Below are 26,358 nucleotides of genomic sequence, written 5' to 3'. Positions count from 1 at the left end.
TTTAAATAGCGCTTGCGCCCTTGATGTGCGTCTGCGCTGAAATTCTAATCATTTGCATACCTCACCTCCGCTAATGCATGTTGTACATTTCAAGTTATTTGCATGCTTCCTTCAGGGTGTTGCATTTACGGTGGCCAGCAGTGTATTTAAAGAAATTAAATAATGAAAAATCTGCATCAATGTATGTATTTTTCTGTCATTGTGATAAAACAACCGTACCTAGAGCCATCCAGTTTTGAATAACGTACATTTACACCCGAATATGGGCATCTGGAAGCCCTAATTTGGAATTTGAAATTTGTTTTATTATCGGTTTCATATTTTGTAAAACGTTAGCGAATTTTTGAGTAACAAACTCAACTATTTAAAAGCGAGCAATAGCAATACTCTACTGGGGGGGGGGAAACCTTTGTATCTTCAGCGCGCAGATCTGTGTATCGGAAATTCGAAATTCTAAAGATAGGTTTATTTTAAAATTATTTTGCGATATTGCTGTAGAACTGAATTTTATGTTTTAAGTGCGAAGCCCATGATATTTAATACATAAAGGTAACGCACAAAACGTTAAAAAAACGCCCTTTTGGACGTAATTTAAAATCTGAAACCTTTCGGATATATTTATTATTACTTTTTAATTCCTTGTACGAAGTAAAAACGAAGTATTGTAATCGCGAAAAGTTTCAGGCAGCATATTTCAACGAAAATATCCATTTTGACTGCTATCGAATGAAATTTAACGATGTTTTTGCGTGATATCTGTATGGAAGGACAGAATAAAAGACTCGTTTCCTCCAAAAAAATTATAAAACTGCCCTAAAATTAATTCTGAAGAGAATTTTTCGTGGCGTCTGTACGAACGTATGTTCGTATCTCGCATAACTCAAAAACGAGTAGCCTCAGAACGTTGAAATTTTGTATATAGAACTGCTATAACATGTAGATGTGCACTTCGCATTTTGTTTGCAATCGGCCGCGCCAAACGTATATAAATATATATATATCCACTCTGTTACCCGGCTCAGTGATCTCAGTTTCTTTACTCTTATATTGTACATTTGTAAATTGTACATTTTTTGCTTTAAAAACGATTGAATTATGTTGTTTTTATCTTCCGGTTAAGGTTTTTATGCCTTTAGTAAATCTGTGCAATATTTTTAGGAATTATCAACAATTTTAAAGTTGTTTAAGTGCCGCTAAGCCTTTTTAAGCGGCCATTGATTGTTTACATTTGAAACAGCAGACTAGTGGATTTGTTGCCAATCTAGAGAAACATAGCTTCGCAACAACAAAGATAACGCTTTCATTTATTATTGCCAATTAAATCATGCTTAATACTTTCTGGAATTTTTTCGAGGAAATAAGTGTTTGAGATTTACTTCGTAATTTTTAATATAGATATTGAATGAGAAATACTCAATCGTCTGTGAAAAACTGCTCCTTTTTTGTTTTGTTTGCTTAATTTCTTTTATACATCATTCTAGCTTTATTATAGTATTTAAATAGAACATGTGGCAACAATTAGATAATTCTATTCTTTAAATGATATAAATTTTGTGCATTCTGAGTTATAATATGAACGAAATATAATACTGTTAAGTGAACCTAGCGCCAGAGTGTCGCTATGGTAAACAAAAACTAGAGTGAATTTTAAAGAATGCATTTGTTCTGTTGTTGTTTATGCGCTGTCGACGAAGTAGATTTAATTCAATCCAATAAGTTTAAATGAAATGCAATAAAAAATGCGTATAATTTAATATTCCTTACAAGGAAGTCATGTAGTGTACACATCAGTTTTTTATTTATTGTTTTTATAGATGTATTTAAAGACTTTGCAACGGATTTCTGTGTCGGCAAATTTTAGAAACATTAGAAACAATTCGTACCTTTTGCGTTTATTTGCTTGAAGTCAGCTTTCGGATTAATAATGTTGCTTGTTTCGTACTTAGAATTTTTAATACCATTCATTTCACAGTGTTTTTGAATTTCGGAACAGGAGTATTTCTGTACAGAAAATGGAAAAACGTCATTTTCTACAGCTTGTGTATGTGCGATATTTTTAAAGAAGCAGAAATTTAAAAGCAGCAGACGATATTTCTTGTTTCAAATAATTAATTGTTGCGAGAATTTTTTATTTAAAAACATTTGCTTTTTTAAAATTCTTTATCGAAATCGTTTTTAAAATGTGTGAACACTCTCTGTGGTATAAATATTTCTTCAAATTCCTGCGGCTCGTCATTGGCTGAATTGCGTAGCCTGTTAATTCGATTCGAGTTCAAATGCCTGCGAACAGAGTGGTTGCAAGGGCGGTTTCATGGTCTTGTCAATGTATTAAAGTGAATACAAATTTTTCTTTGGGAGGAAATCCCTTATGTTACGTCCATAGTCTTCTTCATAATCTAATACTGTTTTGAATTGACTGATCTAAATAAGGCTGAAGAAGTGCAGAAACAATTTAAGAATAAATACTTACATTTAGATACTTACGTACAACTCAGAAACAATCAGTTAAACCCGTGGTGAAAGAGATTAAAGAAAATTTCATTTCTCTATTCTCTCTTTTAGTCCGAATCACAAGAGGATGAGGAAAAAACTCGGTCAAGGTCATCCTCTAATTGGTCGAGGCTCCCTTTCCGCGGAAAAGGCGCATGCCTGGAAATTCCTGGAATAACGATCAATTAATGGTGTAGCTTTCGGGATGAGACGCTGTCCATCATAGTATTTTCGATGAAAGACAAAGCATATCCATTATCTGTAATGAAAATGGCAGCAATTTGTTTCAGAAGATAGATTGGGAAAAGAAATTATACTTCTAAATTAATCAGTATATATCTTTTGTAAATTTACTGTGAAATTGTATTTTCCCTTTCGACAGGTTTTTATGAAATAATTCCGCATTTAAGGAAAGCAATGCGGAATTTTCGGGAACTTTGAAACGCTGCTGTATTTGAAGCTGTCTCATGCTTAGAAAATGGGGAAAGTTATTTCGTTTATTAGAAAAATCGCTTATTATAAGTTTTTTTTTTGGTGTCTTTTTTTAAAGTTTAAAAAACTTTTTATTGGGGAGGGGGAGACATTTGGGGATTTGTATCGAATAGTAATTGAACATGAGTACATGAAAATCTAAAAAGATACTTTGCCGGAAACAAGAGCAAGGGTATTTAATATTGAGTAATAATCTTGCCAAATTGGCGAGATATCGCCAAGGTGGCGGTCGTTTTGGCGACTAATTTTTGTCACCAAATTGGGCTAGAAATAGTCACGAAAGTGGAAGACCAAGAAGTCGCGAAACTGGGCTTTGGTCGCCAAATGTACCTGTGTATATTCAATGTACACATGTTCATTCTGTGTACATTTAATCGATTACGAACCCGTACACACGCTACAATTTTTGGTGTATTGAATGATGGCTACAATAGCGATGTATGAAAAAATAAGACAGCTCGTGGCAGCCTTTGTTGCATTCAAAGGAAAGATGAAAACGAACCAAGAAGCGATGAAACCAGCCAACAGTCTGTTAAGAAATAGATGACAGTTGTTCAAGAGAAGGTGGAATGGGACGTCAAATCAGTTCAAGAATAGATTGAAGGAGATCAAGAGGAAATGAAGACAAATTACCTGCATAATAAAAAAAATCGAAACTATGGTAGTTAGAATATACACAGCTGAAAATAAAGTTGGAAAAACTGAAGAAACAGTTTCTTCTATCAAACAACAAATCGAAGAAAGCGTTTTTGCCGTCCAACAACAAATTGATGACATGGTTTCTGCTGCTGTCACCAAGGAAGTTGAAAATTTGAAGAAATCCTTAGCGACAATTGGTCACAAATCTAACGCCTTTAAATTCGAACATATGTCGTACCGACTCCCTCTAAAGCAATCTACATTTGATAGAAAGACTTCTTGGCATGTGTATAAGACTCAGTTCTTTATAGGGGCAAACGCAAAAGGATGGGATACCGAAAATAAAGCCTCTATCTCGCCGCGTCTCTGAGAGCAAACGCAGCGAATATAATTCAGACTCTTCCAGAAACCCAAGGGCTAGATTTCGAAGCTCTATCCCACGCGTCGGAGCTGCGCTTTGGAGAGAAGTGTTTAAAAGTTTCAGTTGCAGCGGCAGCGCCAAACAGGCGATACGGACTTTAAAACTGTACAGAAAAGCGCCAATTGGCGAAACAGTAAACCCGTTTGGCAAACCTACAGGCTGACGGGGAGAGAAGAATTTTCCCCGGCAGTCAAGTGGAACTACTTCAAAAAATGTGTGCGTCTCTGCTTCGCCGAGATATGTGAACTTGTGTACTCGCATCTGTACTGTGCTCTGAATTTCTTAAGCCGTTATAATGTGCCCGGCAACTGTTACTTTTCCTTATTAAATTTGATTATTAATTGTAACATGTCTATCTTAACTAAGATTTCGGCTTTCCTAGTTAATGTTAGGGATATTTTCGTATGCACGTGTTACTCGCACGTACATCATTGGTGACCCTGTCCCTCGCTTTTCTGTTTCGATCCCTAATGACTATCTGTCTCAATCTTTGTTAAAAAAACTAAAAATATACCTTATTTTGATGCCAATGCTCTTCCTTATGACTGATAAAGGCTCCACCCTATTTATTTCCTCCTCATTTTATCGTACGGATTACACGTGGTTTATCACACTTAAGGAGGATTTACAGGTATGTGGTCAAATTTTTTTAATTATCTGTGATTGGTCTTAATTATGTTTTTGTGATATGTTTTGCTCTAAAATTATAGTTTTAATTTAATTATTGATTGTTTAAAATTGATCTTTGGGTAATATTTGTGCTCACACTTTTGTTGAGATATTGAATGTCTTCATTATTTTATTCTAAATTGATACTGTTTTGATAAGGTATAGTGCAAAACATTAAGTTTACGATTTACGATATATTTATAATTAGCAACCATGCCAGGATCGGAAGACCAAACCAACGAGGAATCGAATATGGCGGTTCAGGAGCCACAAATCTCACACGTGGCAGTTAAAATTCCCCCTTTAGGGAAAAAAAAATGTTAAACTTCGGTTTATTCAAGTTGAAAGTAACTTTGCTTTAGCGAAGATTAGTAGCGATAGTACAAAATACAACCACGTGGTTTCTTCGATAGACCCTGAAACTCTTTCCGCAGTATCAGATACTTTATTTAATCCCCCAGCGACGGCTAAATATGATGCCCTTAAAGCTAGGTTAATAGTAGAATTCTCAGATTCGGAAAGCGAGCAAATACGCAGACTTATTTCTGAATTGCATTTAGGGGACGACAAACCATCTCACTTATTGAGAAAAATGAGAGAATTAGATGGAAACTGTATAACTGACGAATTTTTAAAATCATTATGGCTGCAAAGGTTACCTTCCGAGGTGCATGCCATTTTATCAATAAGTTCGGAATCCTTAGACAATTTAGCAAAAATGGCTGATAAGATAGCTGAAGTGCGCACGCCAACGAACAACAGCGTGTTCGCGGTCCAGGCAGCTTCGGCGAGTTCCCCCAGAAACCCTAACGATTCTGGTGTCCCCCCCCGAGGAGCTTAAGGCCTTAAGGAGTGAAATCTCTGCCCTAAGTAAACAAGTCGAGCGACTCTCCCGCGGAAAAACGAGGAATAATTTCCCCCGGGATCAACATAACAAAGCACGTAGTTTTTCGCGTGGGCATTCCCGAGAGCGTGTGAACAATTATTGTTATTTTCATTCGCGATTCGGTAATAATGCACGAAAATGTCGAGCACCTTGTTCCTTTTCTCAGAACACTACGGCCCAGGAAAACTAGTAGTAGCGGCTGTCGATCGAAATTCATCGGCAGTCGCACATGCATGTCGTTTACATGTTTACGATAACAGATTAAATTTAAACTTTTTGATTGATTCGGGCTCGGATGTTTCATGTGTGACACCGACTTCTAAGTTTAAGAAAATGCATCCTGATTCGCTTCAATTATTTGCCGCGAATAATTCCAGAATTTCTACGTATGGAACAAAATTGTTAACTGTGAATTTAGGACTTAGATGAAACTTTTCTTGGAAGTTTTTAATCGCCGATGTACTAGTGCCTATAATAGGAGCCGACTTTTTAAGGCATTTTTGATCTTTTAATCGATTTAAAACGAGGTAGGCTTATCGATAATACTACGAAATTAACTCGTATTGGTTCTCTTTCCGATTCTAAAAATTATTTTTCGGTAAAGTTAATATCTGGTGATTCACCATATCACAGAATCTTGAAAGACTTTCCGGAAGTACTGAAGTTAAAATCCGATTCGGGTAGAGTAAAGCATAGTACGGTTCATTACATCGAAACAAACGGTCCTCCTGTGCACAGTAAACCGCGTAGGTTAAGCCCTAAGTTATACGAAGCAGTAAAAAAAGAATTTCAATTTATGATAGATCAAGGTATTTGTAGACCATCAAAATCAGCATGGTCATCACCTCTTCATGTAGTTTCTAAAAGTTCGGGCGACATACGGCCAGTAGGAGACTACCGAAAACTAAACGCGTGCACCGAACCCGACAGATACCCTATCCCGCATTTACAAGACTTTAATAATACGCTTAGCGCAAAGACAATTTTTTCAAAAATTGATATCGTTCGGGCATATCATCATATACCAGTCCATCCAGATCATATACCGAAAACTGCAGTTTGCACCCATTTGGTCTTTTCGAATTTCCGTTTTTAAATTTCGGACTGTGCGGAGCAGCTCAAACCTTTCAAAGGTTTATGAACGAAATTCTTGGAGATCTGAAATTCGCCTACGTCTACTTAGATGATATTTTGATATTTAGTGATACGGAAGATGAGCATAAATCTCACCTACGTACTGTTTTTGAAAGATTAACTTCATATGGATTGACAATTCGAAATGTGTTTTCGGCGTTCCGGAAATATCTTTTTTAGGCCATATAATCAATAAAGATGGTACCAAGCCTCTGACGAACAAAGTGGAACCGATACTTAACTACCCACTTCCTAAAACGGTAAAAGATTTGCAGAGATTTTTAGGATTTTTAAATTTTTACCGTCGATTTTTACCCAACGTAGCCCAGAATCAAATACATTTAACTTCGTATTTAAAAGGGGCTAAGAAAAATGATAAGACAATCCTGAATTTGTCTGAGGAAGCGCGGAGTGAATTTCAAAAGTGCAAACAGCTAATCGCTAATGCTGTTTTTTTGGCACACCCGAAGAAAGATGCCCAGTTCGTTTTACAGGTTGATGCGTCAGACTTCGCGATCGGTGGAACGCTATCACAAATAGTTGATAGAAATTTACAGCCTCTCGCATTTTTCTCACGAAAGCTTTCGCAGGCGGAAAGGAACTATAGTGCGTATGATCGAGAGCTATTGGCAGCTTATGCTGCTATTAGGCATTTTAAGCATATGTTGGAAGCACGGAACTTTTCTTTAATCACCGATCACAAATCGCTCACGTATGCATTCCGACAGCGTTTGGATAAGTGTTCACCTCGTCAGGCTAGGCAGTTAGACTTTATCTCACAATTCACCACTGAAATTCGCCATATAAAAGGTTCGGAGAATATCGCTGCCGACGTACTTTCGCGTATAGAAGCAATAAGCATGCCTAACCCTATCGACTATGAGGAAATCGCTAAAATGCAAGAAATCGACCCAGAATTACAAACATTGCTTAAAGAGTCAAAAGTTCTACATCTCAAAAAAATTACCTTACCGAATTGTAGCTTACCGATATATTGCGATGTGTCAACAGGTAACGCCCGTCCTTACATTCCTCCGCCATTCCGTGAGAAAGTTTTTGCCATCTTGCACAATTTGTCTCACCCCGGCATTCGCGCATCAACAAAGTTAGTATGTTCACGGTTTGTTTGGTCTTCCATCCGCAAAGATTGCGCGAAATGGGCACGGCAGTGCATTCCGTGCCAGAAAGCAAAAGTAAGCAGGCATACTAGAACCCCGTTAATGAAGTTTCCAGACCAATCACAGAGGTTTGATCACGTCCACCTTGACCTTGTTGGTCCCCTACCTCCTTCTCAAAATAATTATTACTGTCTAACTATGATAGATAGATTTACTAGATGGCCCGAAGCAGTACCCATACCAGACATAACAGCACGCACAGTAGCACAGGCTTTCTATGACCACTGGATTACTCGATTTGGTTGTCCGACTGTTATTACTACCGACCAAGGGCGACAGTTTGAAAGCGGCTTATTTCGAGTCCTTTCCCAATTATTGGGAATCAAGAGGATCAGGACGTCTCCGTACCACCCACAGGCGAATGGACTGATCGAGGAATTCCACCGTCCTTTGAAAGCTGCTTTAAAAGCGCACGATACCAGTGACAGGGTGGCTGCCCTTCCAACGCTGCTGATGGGTTTCCGCGCCGCTCTCAAAGAGGACATAGGAGCAACCACTTCTGAACTGGTGTATGGAAAGACTATCCGTCTCCCAGGAGAATTTTTCAATCCGACACCTTCGGATGCGTCCCCCAAACAGTTTGTGGAGGATTTAAAATATCACTTTGCCAGTGTCCGCCTGACCACGATTTCTAGCCACGGCAAGCGAACATGTTTCATTCATCCACGCCTTCACAAGTCCACATATGTGTTTGTTCGACACGACGGAGTTAGAAAACCACTTCAAACTCCTTATGATGGACCATTTAAGGTGCTAGAAAGACGAAATAAAAGGGACTAAGCAAACGATCTCCATAGATAGACTGAAACCCGCTTTTGTAACCATGAACTCTTCTCAAGTTGCTTCCAAGAGTGTGAAAAAAACTTCGGACAATTGTATCACCCGTTCTGGACGATTAATCCGACCCCCGCATTGGTATGTCACATTTCGTTGACACTGCGGAGGGAGTATGCAGCGGCAGCGCCAAACAGGCGATACGGACGTAAAAACTGTACAGAAAAGCGCCAATTGGCGAAACAGTAAACCCGTTTGGCAAACCTACAGGCTGACGGGGAGAGAAGAATTTTCCCCGGCAGTCAAGTGGAACTACTTCAAAAAATGTGTGCGTCTCTGCTTCGCCGAGATATGTGAACTTGTGTACTCGCATCTGTACTGTGCTCTGAATTTCTTAAGCCGTTATAATGTACCCGGCAACTGTTACTTTTCCTTATTAAATTTGATTATTAATTGTAACATGTCTATCTTAACTAAGATTTCGGCTTTCCTAGTTAATGTTAGGGATATTTTCGTATGCACGTGTTACTCGCACGTACATCACAGTTAATATCAGGCTTCAGCTAATTCAGCTATTAATCAGGCTTAAGCTATCCGGCTTCAGGCTATCAGCTATCAGGCTTCAGCTAATATCTCTCCAACAGAAGCCTACGGAAAGACTCCAGGACCTCGTCACAGATGTTGAAAGGCTGACTGTCATTTTTTCGAAAGGTTAAACAGAAACAAGGAAATAATTGTCCCTGCAGTACTTCATCGATAGGCGCCTTCATCCTGACATACAGAAAGCTCTGAGAATGGCGGGTGTAAATGATTTAAAAAATGCTGTAAATGATTTAAAAAATGCTTTAGTGTATGCCATGAAATTCAAGGCTACCCAGCAAGCAATTCTCAGAGACCGACGATCAATCAGAGCTGCTCGAGTCCAGGAGCCAGTCGATCAACTGACTCCTCGTCTAGACGACTTAAACAAGCAAGTCAATACCTTGAGGAGGATTAGGAGTGGTAACAAACCGATCCTAAATTATTGGAACTGCAGTGCGGAAGGCCACGTAACGAAGGAACTCCAGAACATCCCAAGGCACGTACATAAGCTAAGACCGCTCTCAGTAAGGAAAGAAACTGATCAGTGGCCATCTCGCGGAGCTGAGGTTGCAAGATAATGGAAAGCCCTATTTTAAAGCGTTTCAGATTTCTGCGATAAGTGGCGGCAATAATGGAAACTTTATCAGGGGACTTGTGAATGGAGTTTTCTGCATTCTGACCATCGATACAGGAGCCAGTGTTATCATCATTCGAAAAGATGTGGCCCAACAATTGGAAGGTAAACTCATCTGGGATGCCACCCTGCGTTACCCCCCAGACTGTGTCCGGGGATAAAATCGACATCGATGGAAAGTTGAACGTTAACGTGGCGTTTGGAAGTGCCGCCTAACATCATACGGCATATTCTGCAAATATTACGGATCCTTGCATACTCGGATTAGACTTTCCAAGAAAATATAATTTTTCCTTGAGCTTTAAAACTAACGAACTGAATTCTGCCTGTGAGGACATAACCCTGTTTGGAATTAAAGATAAAGGAATTAAATCCGTCCACCAAATAATAGCTCAAGATGATATTATATACCAGCAAGAACATAATTTTTTCTTCATGGATCCATAGCCGAAAACTGAAATTTCCAGTCGGCTTCATGAAATATCCCAAGAAAAATGTAACAGCCCAAAAGGAGTACTAGTAGCCTTGCCACTCATTAACCTATTTATTGCTTGGTTACTGGTCCTGGTTTGTGCAAGCAACAAGGGTTATTTAGGCAATAAAAGTCTCTTTCTGCTCTTTGATATGATACTTTTTGAATTTGGGGTAGTTTCTTTGGTAAGTAATTTTTAACTAAATTACTGTTACGCACGTCGTGTATGATTCATTTTTATTCGAAATTACTATTGTTGGCTAGCCTATAAAAAGATTAGACGTCTTTGAAAAAAGATACATTTTCCATAAAACTTTTGTTTCCTTTACTGAAAGCACCAGTTTTTCATCTTAGTTTTTAGGTAAACAAGAAATTATAGAAAAATAAGGAAATAACTTGTCAAGGAGAAACAAAGACGTAATGTTTTATTATTAGTTCAAGCAAAGGAAGGGGGTAGTTTTTTTTAATAAATATCTCTGGACCGTCTTATTGGGGTTTTTTTTTTTTTTTTTTTCAGAATCCTGGTGAGCTTTTAAGGAACAGTAGTGGAAAGAATAAACCAATAAAAAAAAGAAAAGGGGGAGGAAAGTATATAAATAAAATTGTTCGTAAATCTGGATGAAGACGTTCAGCCTTACGTTTTTGAAGCAACAGGCTCTTTCAAAATGTTTTAGTCACTGGTTTTAAAAGAAAACGGTTATTCTGTTTTATCGGCAAAGTAATGCAAATTGGGATTTTCTCTTGATATCCTATAAAAAGTAGTTTTAACTGATTTAAAAAAAATATTTAAAAAACAGATTTATGCATGTATTTTTTTTTTTTTCCCTCTCTTCCAACAGTTGATGGTAGTAAATGTGATAGCACTCCTGGTTCCTCGCCTCCTAATGGAGCAACATTACAGTCCGTAGCCGGTGTGAATGGTCGCTCTACAATTCAAGAAGTAAGTCCTTAGTAACTTGAATTAAATTTCCATGTAATTACTCGTAATTTTACGTTACTGATAGGTTATTTGCGACTCTTAGCTCTGTAAACCCAAATATATATATAAGATGCATCTTTTGTCATAAAAGTTCCATGACAAATGTCGTAAAAAATAGAAAATTGCATTTACCAAGTAATGATCCTATCTGCTATCAAAGTAGTCCCGTTAGCTACCTACACCGTAATTGCCAGCGTTTCTGGAGATCATGGAAATAAGCAGGGAGATCATCAACTGCGATGTTCGCTAGTTCATTTGTCGCAGCCCGTTGGATGTCTGCAATAATCGTGATGAAGGTTTCCTTTCAATCACCTTTTCACTCACGGAAACAAGAAAAAAATCACACTAATCTTTGACGCAAATGTGGAATCACGTCTCGCTCCATCCAGTAATTCAGTAGAAATTCTTCGTCTTTCCTCTTTTTGTTCATCTGTTAGTGAGTGAGAGACGATTCTTGCATTAAGTTTCCGTTTCCCGAAATCTTCGCGTAAAATCTTATGACACACATCACGATTCAAGTTCCGTTCTTCTGATATTATACGCACAGTTACACGATGGTCTTGCAGTAACTGCCTTACACGCTCTCCGTTTGTATCGGTATGTGCAATAGACGGGCGACTAGTTCTGGGATCGTCTTGCGCCGAATCTCTGCCTTCACGAAAACTTTTATGCCATTCGAAAGCACGACTTCTTGAAAGTGCCTCCTCGCCCGCATATGCTTGCTTAAGCATGTACCACTAGGGTTTTTTTCCGAACTTAACGTAGAACTTAAAGATGCACTAAGGGGAGAGCATGCAAGGAGAGAGAACATACCTTTTATATTCTCCCTTTTAAAGGGTGACTGGGGATTAGGGGACCCAATCGCCAAATCCTGGTGGTGAAGAATCATCATCCACCACCTTTTAGTTCTGACGCCACTGTAGAGAAGTTAGGTTATTTGAAAGCAGGAGACATGAAAAATTAGAAATGCCCTCGCCGGGACTTGAACCTGGACCTCTCGAATACGCTCCGAGTGTGCTAAGCGTTACACCACGGAGGCATGCAGGAAGGAGGGAGAAAGTCTAAGCTTTCAGTTTTTTTTTTTTTTCCAGAAAATATTTTCTTCACAATAGCAATATGCGTATGATTGATTTAACTGCGGCTGTAAATAAATATATCGACAGTGGAACACGAAAAGGAGCGTAATATTAAGACAAATACGACTTCGCTCCTCATTAGTCATTTACTGTCAAGAGTTCAAATGCATTATACAGTTGGTATTTCGTATCGCATAAAAATCTATATTAAGCAGTGTGTTGTATTTGTTTTCTTAATCAGTATGTTATATTTGTTTTCCTTAATTTATCAATAGCTAAAAGCAATTATCTGTTTTTATATTTTCAGATTTATATTTACGAAACGTACAACAAAGTTTTTATGCTTAGTAAATACTTGACCACCTTGAGGTTGTTTTGAGGGTTATACTTTTTAAAACGAACTTAATAATACGGTATTAAATCTAGAACTGCGTTCAGCTTTCCACGGTATTTACTTTTAATAAAGCCATAAGAAGAGAAATTCCTTGTCCACTACTTTCGCATTTGTAAAGGTAAAATAAACTTAAGCGCCTTATCAAAAGACTCTGTTCAGATTCTTTGCTGATACCTGACTAAAAAATTAATAAGGGATTTTTCTTTGAATTTGTCATTTTGAGTAGTATCGATGGAAAGTTCGACGAACTTTTTTTTGATTCTGACAACCAAAAAGTATTATCCTTCGAAAAGATTTGCAATCCGATATTTCTATTCTTCCTGCCTTGAGAAATATTTTTCGAAGATGGATTTTAGATGATGTTAGATGAAAGTTCAGGTATTTTTCACGAAAGTATGGATGAAGGAAAGTCAAAAATTTTTTACGGAAGTTGAATTGTATAGAAGAGATGAAATTCCTCTCCCTTTTGAATTAATGAAAAACAGCTTGCTGCTAGTGTGATTTCTGAGATGCTAATTTGTGAGAAAGCCAAGGTCTGTCATGATGGTTTATGAAAGGTCTACCTGATACTAGTGTTCAAAAGGAGGAATTATAAGCCAGTGGGGGATAGTTTGAGAAATTTAACAAAAGAATTGATATTCTTAGTGTTTTTATGCGCTGAGAAACTGCCAGTTTTAATTAAGAGCAGCTGAAGGATTTGTAAAGGGATTTAAGGAGTAGTGAACAGTGAGGGAATTGCTTTGAATTAAATGGTCAGTTGTGACAAAAGAAGTGTCTTTTGAAAAAGGATGCGCAGACGAGTGTGCATCTCAAAGGAAGAAATAATTATGTCCCAGGTCACATAAGCCAATGAAATATTCATGTATTCTCTTGCTGTGTGATAATGCTAGTGGGGCCTGCAAGATCAAACGTCTGTTCGTGTATCATTCAGAGAATCCATGAATCTTGAAGAACAACAACATCATTAAGAGTAAACGTAAGATTTCATGGAGATCGAATGAGAAATTGATTGCTAGGCTAATCTTCACTGAATGGGCACACGAGTACTTTGGTCCTTCATTAAAAATCTATCTACAAGAGGAAAGTCTCTCGACAATGGCTGTGCGTGTCCTGTGCAATACTATTGCTTATCCTTCGAGCTTAGTAGATGCTTTGGTGGCGAATGTAGCTACAATGGCTGTGCGTGTCCTGTGCAATACTATTGCTTATCCTTCGAGCTTAGTAGATGCTTTGGTGGCGAATGTAGCTAAGCTAAAATATTGGGCCCTTAACACCATTCCTCTTATTCCGCGCAAGGACAAACCAGTGATCTCGAATTTCAAACATTTGTACAAAAGCTGTGTTCAAGAAATGTTTTGAAAATGCAAATGAAATGGAACTGACCTACGGAAACTTCTGGAAGGATAACTACAGGATCCTCAGAATCATCGAGAAAACGTGGAAAGAAGTTTGTCTGAGGACAGCGAAATTTACTTGGAAATGTCTTTGGTCTGAATGTATTGCTGGAAAGAGCCTCGAAAGCCGTCTTACCTTTTGGGTAAGTCCATGGATTTCGATTCAGCGAATAGGATGTCAGCAAATTAGTGGACGATGGCAGGACTTAGCTGATACCGAAAAAGCTTCAGCAGCTCGACCGGAAGCAACAGAACATGGTCGAAGAGAAAATTTCTTGAGGGAAAGGAGAGGGAAATGCTGGACCCATTTCTGCTGCTGAAATCAAGAGTCATCTCAGTATATTACCAAAACCGCGGCAATCGTTGAGAAATCGCATCCTAATGAAGCCCTTGTGTAACAGGCGTACCAATTTTTTCAACGGCCGAGCAGGAAAAACCGCTGAACACTGGTAGTTCGGACTGGGCTTCGAGTCCCGGCGAACGAGGTGGCTGCATGGGCGTTTTCGTAGTTTTCCCCATGTGGAATAAGAGCCAGTTTCCCTTAATAAAAGACCTCTACAGCGTCATCCCTCCGTTTCCGTGTAGTGCGTAAGGGCAAAGCATGCAAGAAGTAAAAATTTTCATTTAAAAATTTTAGAAAAGTTCAAAATGGTCGCCAACATTGATTAATTTAGAGCATTAATTCTCATTTAGGGCATTGAAACTAAAGAATTACGTAGTGACTATTCGGTAAGTTCTTTTAACGTTAGGCACACGTCCAAAGAAGGGTTAAAATTACCCTTTATTTTAAGTCCAAATGAGTTAACAGGGGTGGCTCCTCTCAAGAGTACAAGAAGCCTCCACTTGGGTTTCACCTCAAAACAGAATATACAAAACTAATACTAAATAGAATTAATCATAAGAAGCTATAGAGAATCAACTCATATAATATACCCTTCTTTAAGGATCCTAGACGTATACATTAGATCACCGACCTATGCATTTAGGCGTGCCTGCTATGAATGAAATTACAGACATTTCATTCATATTAGACACGTATGAAGTATGGCTGTAGAATCTAATAGCAACAGCGTGACCGAAAGGCAGAAGGGAAGAAACTCAGTAAATACTCATTTCTACCTTATTTGCATAAATCTTAATCCTGAAAACTCTTTCCGGCACGGAACGTAGGTGGGAAACGAGAATATGTTGCGAGCCGAAAGTCTTCTCAAATTGATGTTGGGGAAGAGGGGTGGGAGACCCTCGGACCCGTCCCTCCCGGGATGCTGTCCATCAAAGTTGGGGGCGGAACTGAGTTAAATTGCACGATCACCTGTAAAGTGCTCAAGGCTGTTGCCAACGACAGGCGTAAACTTGCCCTGAGGAATTTCGTGCGCTTAAGCTGACTATAGGTCAGACAACTGAGTATTAACAACAACAACAACAAATTCTTTCGAAACTAAAGGAGGGTTAACGATATGTGATGTATCCCCCCTCCCTCCCAAGTATGCGGCAATAGCTGCAGTAGACGTCGAGCGAAGCTTTTCACGATATAGAAACTTATATACTGACAACGCAAGATCTTTCATTTTCGAAAACGTATAGAAGCAGTTAATCATTCAATGCAATTGTAATAAATTTGTGTAAGGTTAAAATCTCGGAGGAAAAAGAAAATTCAGGTGATAGGTATGAGTAATTGTTAGGATTTTAATCCATTTGTCAATTGCGTCAATATTTTTTATTTGTGGGGACTTTTTTATTTTTTAAGGACATTTTCTCGATTCTTTAAGCTTCCCATGCATTTTCCGCCATTTTTTAAGGGCATTTTCAGTGATTTTTTGGTCATCAAAATCCAGGCTCTGCTGAATTTTTCATCGAATTTCTAATCAGTCTGTTTTCGATTTTGTGCATTCCAAGTTATGTAATCCTTCTGCGTATATTGATAAATTAAGCATTTATTTCCATCATTTATTATTTGTATTTTGCACAATTTTTCGATTTTTGTCGTATATTTAATGCAGAATTTTTTTGTTTTAATTTCAGCGCTTCATCTTTTCCCGCTATTTCTTTGTTAGGTCTTTCCTTTTAGCCGTACGACCTGTGTTTCTGCTATCTTAAGTTCTCAATTTTAACGGGGCTAAAGTTGAGGTTTCTGTAGTAGGCGTGGCAATCTATTTACGGCATATGACGTCATTTGTAGGCGGCTCTACAAAGGATATTTTCGTCCAGCGAATGCAATGGACAAAAATAGAAGCGACTAGAAAAAGAATGAAACTGAGTGGGAATCAAAAAGGAAGGCGAAAAGCAGGAAAACTACTGCTTCCTGCGTAAGTTATTTATAGTTTCAACCGTTTGATCTCTCCTTGGCAAATCATAAACAAAACTCTTCACCTGTGATTGGAGTAGAAAAAACATGTTTTCGAGTTCCGATTTGGGAATAAATTTCTTTTGGATTTTCGCGGAGTCCTTTCATCTCCTTATTTCCATTTTTGGAACCTCTCAGGTAAAAATACTCATTCGATTGGATCGTAAAAAGGATAGAAATTGCCCGACGTTGTAGATGTGAATTCCCCCCCCCCCCTCCCGTTGTAAAGATCGCTGTCGAATGTTTAAAAATATATTTCTTCTGCAGATATCCAATAAAGCTATCACTGTTTTATAGCGACTTTAAATTGCAGAGTTATAAGGTACTTTCTTGTTGAAATTTTACGTATGATTTCTTCTCTTTATTCCCTTCCCGTTCATCCTCCTTTTTTTACTTCCTTGCACGAAGTAAAGGAAGTATTGTAATCGCGAAATTTTCGGGTATCATATTCCAACGAAAATTTTCATTTTTATCGCTATCGAATGTTTTTACGTGACATCTGTACGTAAGGACAGAATAAAGGACTCTTTTTTTTTTTTCCAAAACGGGTTGCAAAAAGTATTTAAAATGAATTCAGAAGAGACTTTTTTCGTGACGTCTATACGTATATATGTATCTCACATGAATCAAAAACGAATAGCCTCAGAACGTTCAATCGGATACCCTCAGAACGTTGAAATTTTGTATATAGGATTGCTATAATATATAGTTCCTGTTTGGTTGCTCGGTTCCGTGAGCTCAGTTTTCATATTTTTGTATGCTGTTAAATTGTGGAATTTTTTTTAAAAAAATGATTGAATTATGTTGTTCCGGTTAAGGTTTCTATACCTTTAGTTAATCTGCATACAATAGTTTTTAGAATTATCAACAGTTTAAAATTTATTTAAGTGGGGTAAGCCTAATTTTTTACCATAGCAGCCATATTTGTTTACATTTGAAACTTAGAAGAATAGTGAATTAAGTCAGTTTCTGCACCTTCAGTGTCTTTTTGCCGAGTGAGGCCAAAAGTAAACTTTCAGTTTTGTGCACCGAAAAATCTGCCTTGTTGGCCGCTGGCCGAATTTCTTGTTTTTGCGTAGAAACTCTAAAATTTAACTGCAAATCTTTTTTAATTGTTTTAACTGTATTTAGTGTTTTATATTTTTTGTATATTTTTCAATTTTTAATAAAGGTATTTTGAGTTTTTATGTATTTTTTCCTTGTCGCAAAGTGAGAACTGAATTAATTGAATGAGAAAGGTATCTGTAATGAAATTCGAAGAAATAAGTTTAAATGAAATGCAAGAAAAAATGCGTATAATTTGATATTTCGTACAAGGAAGTCATGTGGTGTACATATCAGATTTTTTTGGTGGTTGTAGAGTATGTGTGTATATTGCTTTAGATGTACTTGGATTGCAGTTTATTTCTGGTTGAGTTTTACATCACCTTAAGTCGCCTGCGGTAATTATGTGGGAAAAGAAAAGGATTACTATTATCTGGAGCTCTAGATGCATTATTCATTTGGCGTCTCCAGCAATCACTTTTCTCAGTTTTCCCGATTTGAAAACACGATTATTAGAAATTGCAAATTGATTTTTAAGCCTCGGTAAAAAGAAGGTCATTAGGGTCAGATTACGATATTTAGAGAGCGTAGGCACTTGAAAGATTTTGGTGACTCCACACGTATATTTACGGTGCAACGGCCCCGTTTTCTGGATGCATTAGCCTCCTTTCAGGATGTGGCATAAACGTCATAGAAGCATATTCATAAGGCATAACATTCGGGAGTTTCTTTCACTATGTGTCTCCCGTTGCTATGGCAAGACAGGGTCTAAGCCATAGTCAATTAGAGAAGCTAAATTTTACAGTTTACAGTTTTCAATTTCGCTTCGATTGGTCGACTATTACCAAATCGACATTAGACTGAAAACTTCGAACTTTATACCAAAATCCCTTAACCACTTTTCGTGACATAACAAGGTCTGGTTATATAGCAACAAAGCTCGGTTTAAACCTGTTATGACATTTATACCACTGTCGGAACGGAGCCTTAAAATCCTGCTTATTTTACTTAACTGTTAATCCAGCTCTGCTTATGAGTGATAATCAAAGTTTTGAACTCCCAAGTTGAGTTTGCTGCATTAATTTAGAGGAAATAACATTGTAGTAGGTGTAGATTGGACTACAAAGTTTGGGAAATAGGTAAAGACGGGATGGCTATTACTTATGTATGAACTTCAGCTCGATTTAAATTATCTTTGTGAAAAATAATTTTATTTTTATTCTTCATTAATATTTTTTTATGTGTTTTAATGATTATCTGCTTTTCCCCTTTGGCTTTGGAAGTAGTTGATGCATTTATGTATTTTAAGATTTTTTTTTTTTTTTTTTTTTTTTTTTTTTTTTTTTTTTTGAAGCTGCTTTAGTACTTGACACACACATACACACACTTACACTGAAAAGACAGTTTATTACACACACTTTTCAATGCTGTATCACTCCACATTTTGCTTTTATAACTGCAACACTGTTGCACAACATTCCTGCACTTTTCATAGTAAATTGATAGCAGAGCATGATAGCAAGTCCAGAGAGTGTGAAGAGATCATTATAACCTTTCCCACAGATGCTCAAAGATTCATAAAGCCAGGTGAGTATTCCAGCCTGAAGCTGTTTGATGGGCCACTTCATTGCAATGTGGGACCGATGGTGTGATGAATTTTCCACTTGAAAGAATGCATCATTTTGGGAGAAGAAATTCATGAAAGGATGTAGATAAACAGATAGCAAATTACTGTAGCCTGACCTTGTTAGGTTTCTATCCAGCATGATGAGAGGATCCACTGAGAACCATGCAAACATGCCTAAAACAATTACACCACTGTTGTTGGGCTGCATAATGCCTGTCATGACAGATGCAGTGTTTTGCATAGTTTACACTACTGGTTTCAAATTCAGATTGCTTGCAAGACAAATGCACAGTGTAAAAACAATTGAAGAGTTGCATTTGTTTAAGCAAAATGACTTGTGAGAAGAATTTTGGATTGTCAGTGTGATACTTCTTATGAAGAGAATTTGCTCAAAGTGTTATTTGCAAAAGATTCTAACGGAAATCTATTCAACTACGTTTGCACTCTTACCAAACCTTATAAAATATGCTGGAACTTTTGAGTTTTGCTTCAATTTGGCTGGCCCACTGTATGTATTGTTGGGCAAAAAGGTATGGATTGTGATTTTTATTTGTGCCATTTATCATGGTGTGCCCTTTGAATTGAAAAAATCTGTATCAACAGATTCCTTTATAATGGCACTCGGAAGATTCGTAGCAAGAAGGGGTAGAGTAAGCATTATATATACGGACAGTGGTACCAACCTGGTAGGAAATGAATGATGCATTAAACAAACTTGATTGGGAGAAAACAAGGAAGTTTTCAACAATTCAGAAGATTAAATGGAAGTTTATCCTCCAACTTCCAACTGGTAGGGAAAGGTTAGTATAAATGGTACAAGAACTTTTAAGACAAATTTTGAATCCTAAAACGTTAAGTTACATTGTACTGGAAACTGTGCTATGTGACTGTGAAGCAACATTGAATTCACGACCACCAATTTATTTATGTGACGAGATGACAGAGTTTTAAAGCCATTGACACCATATCTTACACAAGCACAATCTTTGATATGAACAGAGAATATGTTGCAGTTTTAGGAAAGGTGTTTAGGTGGAAGGATGTTCAGGAATGTGAAATGAATAACAATGTAATTTAATATGTTCATTATAATGTAGATATTTTGTGGCAACATTTTTGTTTTATATACAGTCAAAAGTCGTTAATCCGGACTCGTCGGGACTTCGGCGATTCCGGATTATCGATTTTTCCGGATTATAGATCATCAGTTTAAATCTGGTAAAATGGCATGCAGAAATTATAAAATTAAAAATATGAAACCGTAATTTACGAAATTAAGGACAATTATGATCTAAAGGGTATCAAAATTTACAAAAAAAAAGCTTAATATTTATTTGTTTACTTTATTAAACATTTCTTTCAATGTAAGTTGTTTAAGTTGCTTCGTTTTTTATGTGATAATACATTCTCTTTAATTCTATAAACAGACATAATTTCGTGTTCAGTTACAAAGTTCCGCTGTTCAAGTCCTATAATTGCTGTGTCAAGAATACCCACTAATTTGTCAATCGAAACTTTTTTGTTTTCAATAACCTCTATCACTTTCTTCGCTATCCGAAGCGAATTATAATGACGAGGCATTTGATTTAAATCATATCAAAGACACATCGAGATGAAATACTACATTGAGTAAGCACTTATAAGCCAAATAAAATAAAAACATCTGCTCTTAAGATAAGGATAGTGCTGGATCAACTTCCAATTCATTGCACGCCGCCCGGTGTTAAAGATAAACAATGTTTAGATAAACAAACGTTAAAGTTTACATAAACAAACGTTAAAGTTTACATAAACAAAGGATATGCCTTTATCCATTTTTTGCAGCAATTCTACTTTTTGTTTAATGGACTCCGAAAGATACTTTCGCTTTGTATATCCTTTACATGTTAGTAAATATATATCGGAAATTCTATTTGACATAATCGAAAGTTCAAGCTTACTTTTATAAAATTGCTCTAACAGTCTGCAAAAAATAATAACCGGATCCAATTCGAAGATTAAGGAACAACGCAATCTGCAACATTAACTGAAATAGATAATTAGATAATTTTAGCTTAGCTTATCCCGTCCGTTATAAATTAAACGCGCATTCGTAAACGTATTTTGCGCACGCGCACACGCAAATTCGCAACGGTAAAGGTCTTACGCGCATGCGTGAAAGCGACGCATGCGCAGAAAGTTTGTAGCTTTGAGGTCCGGATTATGGGTGTCCGAATTAACGACTTTTGACTGTATATTCTTGTAACGGACTTGGTGATGTTCGGTTGATATGTGTAAATGCTAAATAAAATTATGGTTGTTAATTAAAAAGATATTTGCTACGGAGTTTGTTTCCATTCGTTCTGTAGTTAAACTAAGAATCTTAAGTGATTTTAAATACTTATTCTGTGAAAATTCTTTTTGGGTGTATCATTTGTAACAAAATTGTAAATATAACACTGTTACTAATAAATCACAAAAGAATATCATTGAATGCCGTTTAAGAGCAAAAATGGACCTCTAATTATTCTAATTTATTTAAATTTATTAACCAACTCCTCAAAGCAAGTTAAAAAGGACATCAAAAATCTAAAACGTTTGATGCTGGGTATCTCGGTCTATTTCAGTTTTTGTCATATAGGTGTCAATTTTTTTCATTGTCTTTTATAATGAGTTAAAAAGTTTCCTAAATATGTATGTGAAAGCCGACAAGTTTGATTTCCTAGATTTTACAATATTGATTTTTTTAAAACATTGATTAAAAAATTTTAATACATGAATATTTGCATCATTTAAATAACTTTTGTAATTGGATATGTATGTTTTCATTAAAGGGATACAAAAAATAGATTTTTGGAGTCATGGTGTGATTATATATATAATGTATATACATTTTTCTGAACTTAGATTTTAACACATTAATAAAAATTAAAAAGAATAAAATTATATTTCTGCTTTTGAATAATAATTTAGTGTAAATATTATTAAAAATAGTGTAATATGTAAATATTATTAATAATTAGTGTAAATATATATAAAAAAATTTAGTGTAGAATTTACATACTTTTTTTTTTTTTTAAGAAACCTTGAGTTTGAAATCTGTATTAACTTTACTATTTTCTCATCTGTAATTGTATTACAAGCTATTTATTCTGTTTATTAGGAGAATCCAACATCTTTATACAACTCTGTGAGCAGTCAAGGAAGTATCAGTGATTTCACTTTGTACTCTTCACCTTCTTTGCCAAATATATCATTAGGCAGACCACCTGTTCCGACTTCTACTGGGGTAACATTCTCATTATTGCCTCTGCATATGTTTTTGTGGCTATCTGAATTTAATATTGTTTTTAATAGCTTTTTCTTTATTAATGCTTTTTTTAACAGGAAATAGGGAAAAATGCTGCACCAGCTGGTTCTGATGTGCAAGGACGAGACATAACTGCTATGCGACTAAGTATGCCCTTGTCTACAAATGTCCTTCATTCCCTAGCATATTATCCTGCTTTACCAGGTATGATTTAGAACTTTATGTGAAAGTTTTTCATTTGTAAATGTATTGTTATGAAATGTCCAGACGCTGTAGGATAGCTTTCCACAACACAGGTTTAGAATTGCCAGAAAATGGCAACGGAAGGCAGGGTTGTCATATTTGCCGAGAAATCGCCCATTTAGCAACAAAATTGGCGATATACCTTAGATGGATGGAGAACCTTTTGGATCGAATTCTTACTGGTTTGGCCCATAATGTTTTTGAATGCAAGCCGAAACTGTATAAACCCTCCTGGTACACAGAGAGTAAGTGTTTAGTGCCTAGTCGAGTCAGTTAATAGTCAGTGAGCGAGTGACTCATAGTCTAGCACCGAGATGATTGTCGAGTGTATTGAGAGAGTCTGTTAGTGTATCGTGCATTTTCATCTTAGAGTGTCTTGAGCTCCGAGAACGACCGAATCGAGTTGGAAGCTGTACTCTAGTGTATCGCTAGTTGTAGTGTGGAGAGTCTCGAGAGTACATAGAGTTTTGAGAATGACCAAGCAGAGTCGGGAGCTGTACTCTGGTGCTTTGTCATGAAGCTGTCTTCACCGTTATAGCCTGAAGGCTGTGTCGCTAATTCTTTCATCATATTTATAGTGGTTCTTTGATGACTGTAAACATGATTTTGAAGCTTTCCTGAGTAATACTGGCAAATAAATTGTATTTCGATACTTCTTCAAGTGTCACCACTATTCACTCCAAATCCACAAACCCGTACGTATGTAAGAAAAATGTAACAGTATTATGTTTTAAAATCTTTATATACAGTACAAAGTCTTTGATCCGGACTTGTCGGGACTTTGACGATTCCGGATTATAGACCATCAATTTAAATCTGGTAAGATGGCATGCAGAAATTATAAAATTAAAAATATCAAACCATAATTTATGAAAGAAAGAGCAATTATGATCTAAAGGGTATCAAAATTTACGAAAAAAAGCTTAATATTTATTTGTTTACTTTATTAAACATTTCTTTCAATGTAAGTTGTTTAAGTTGCTTCATTTTTTGTGCTAATACTTTCTCTTTAATTCTATAAACAGAGAAAAGTGTGCAATAGAATTTTGGGTAAAGTGCAGAATCACCCACTGCCTGATGCGTTTTTAAGAATTGCACATACTTGGTATTCATGTACACATCGACCTACTTTCACTTCAAAGAAAAAATCCCAGAATTGCACAAAAATGGCACTGTGCACACCCTTGACTTTATCTCTGTACACATCGACCTATTTTCACTTAAAAAGTAAAAGAAAATTGACAAAAGTCCAATTGTTTTTACCCTTGTAAAAAGCAGCAAACAAATAACTGGGCGATTCTGCACTTTACCGAGATTCGTTTCAAAGAAAAGCATCATCCATTATAGAAAATTATGTTTGAAGAACCAACGAGATGAAACTATGCTTTAGCGATAACTCCGTAGCGAAATAGCGATGCAGGCATCCATTCAGTTATGTTTAGCAATTTTTAAATAAATTATAATTGTGATCTGAAATAGTTATTTACTCTTATGCTTCCATTCAGTCATGTTTAGCCTTTTTTATATAAATTATAATAATAAAAAAGTATTATATGAAATTAACCTTTCATTGAAATTAAAACATCAATCTTAAATAGTTATTTACTATTATACTTCCTGTCTTGGGTTGCCGCAATTATTTTTGGCAGCACTGGCATGAACAATAGTTTGGTGATTTTTTACGTTCCTCAAAACTGAATAGTACCATAATTTTTTGTTCAGTCCCACCATTCAAGCCCTGCAATTGCTGTATCGAGAATACTGACTAACTTGTCAATCAAAATTTTTTCGTTTTCAATAACCTCTCTGTCACTTTCTTCGCTATTGGAAGCGGTACATCATAACATGCTTTTGCTTTCTAGATCCTTTGGCAGCTCGAGAATCGGAAATTCTTTTTGACATTATCGAAAGTTCAAGCTTACTTTTTATAAAATTTTTCTAACAGTCTGCAAAATATAATAAGCCGGATCCAGTTAGAAGATTAAGGAACAACGCACTCTGCAACATTAACTGAAATAGATAATTAGATAATTTTAGCCTAGCTTATACCGTCCGTTATACATTAAACGCGCATGCATAAATGTATTATGCACATATGCATTTACGCATGCACAGACAGTTTGTAGCTTTGAGGTCCGGATTATAGATCGTTCCGGATTATGGACATTCAGATTAAGACTTTGTACTGTATTATAGCCATTTGCATTGGTTCATCAAAAAAAAGGTCCTAACATGCATAATTGTATTCATAGGGAATCTCAAGCGAACTAATAGAAAAACAAAATTGAGCTTTTTTTTTTAAAAATTAAATTACTGTTCCATTGCTGACCCTAAGACTGAAAACTGAAAATATGTATATGCTAGTTTCTTTCATCCCTTTTCCAAAGATTTTTTAGGGCTTAGTTATGATGTCCCTAATGATTATCAACAGAGCTCTCTCAGAATAGTGTTGATTTTTAAATAAATTATATGCAAGTACAGAAGTCACAAAGTATTATATTTAAGTAACATTTATTAGCTTTAATTTTGCAGTAAACTTATGTACTGTTTTTTTTTTAATTAATAGTAAACTTATGTATTGTAGTTTTTGTAATTAATATATATTACTAAAGATCATGTGGACAATTTTGAAGTCATTAAATACATAAAGCAATATTCATTATGGCCACAATGGATGTCCTGTATCAATAGAAACCTCGTTAAAAATGAAATATGTAAGAGAGCTCGGCGAGAGCAAAAACGCATAATGATGCTAATATAAAAATATGTGGCAAGGTATAAGAACATGCAGCTAGTGCTAATATATGATCACGTGATGAGGTACAAGAACACGCAGCCAGACTTTGGCGAGATATCTTGGTTGATTGGTGATTCAATCTCGGGGGGCTGCTGTAACAAAGAAATACCACAGATCTTATAGCTGGATAAAAATGGCTTTTTTGCTCAGAAAATCAATACTTAAAATCTGTTAAAATATAGTTTATATCAAATTGTTGTTATGGTTTTTTCATGTTTACAAAATAGAGTGATATCATTGTTTAACCATAAGTATTATAGAAACCTTGTAAGAATATTTCTCTTTGTTTTATTTTTGATTGAAGTGAAACCTTAGGAAATTTTGATTCTGTTATCTTTTTATCCACTTTCAACAGCTTGAAAATTGAAATGTATGAATACAATTTAACCTTCTTTTTAGTGATTGATGCGGATTTCACACCTCCAACAAGTCCAGGATATATTCAACCAGCTAAGATACTGGATGGTAGCACAGGTCTTTCTTCAGGAATGCTCAGAGTGTATCCTGCAACCATAACAGATGCCCAGGTGGCTCAAGCACGATTACACAGGTAAAATTCAATTTAACAAATCAGTTTAGTAGCATAATAAAGTTTGCATTCAATAAAATTGATTTTGTGCTACATATGCATTTCTTTCATTTCTGTTGTGTTAAATTACAGTATGAATGATTTTTTCAAACACTGAGAGGACCATTAGTACATTTTATTTCCAACATCTAATTTTTCCAGTGATGTATTTAATTTTCTACATTAAAATAAGGATAAAAATGTTTTTGCTGTGTTTCATATATTGTGATTT

General features: G+C 36.2%; 1 protein-coding gene across 7 annotated transcripts in view; it reads left to right on the top strand.

Moving 5' to 3' along the window:
• Window positions 1-26,358, top strand: part of HDAC4 (histone deacetylase 4) — a 406,413-nt gene that overhangs the window by 333,028 nt on the left and 47,027 nt on the right. For all 7 annotated transcript variants that reach the window (XM_085819634.1, XM_085819632.1, XM_085819633.1 and 4 more), the window contains 4 exons: window positions 11,211-11,311; window positions 22,372-22,497; window positions 22,596-22,722; window positions 25,958-26,108. In XM_085819634.1, coding sequence (XP_085675760.1) covers window positions 11,211-11,311; window positions 22,372-22,497; window positions 22,596-22,722; window positions 25,958-26,108 — 505 coding nt within the window. The remainder of the gene's footprint in view (window positions 1-11,210; window positions 11,312-22,371; window positions 22,498-22,595; window positions 22,723-25,957; window positions 26,109-26,358) is intronic.

Source organism: Stegodyphus dumicola, chromosome 6 (assembly GCF_044657685.1).
Source record: "Stegodyphus dumicola isolate Sdum_Otavi_A_Nest chromosome 6, ASM4465768v1".
Classification (NCBI taxonomy): Eukaryota; Metazoa; Arthropoda; class Arachnida; order Araneae; family Eresidae; genus Stegodyphus; species Stegodyphus dumicola.
Note: the sequence above shows the minus strand (reverse complement) of the source record. Positions and strands in the feature narration are given on the sequence as shown.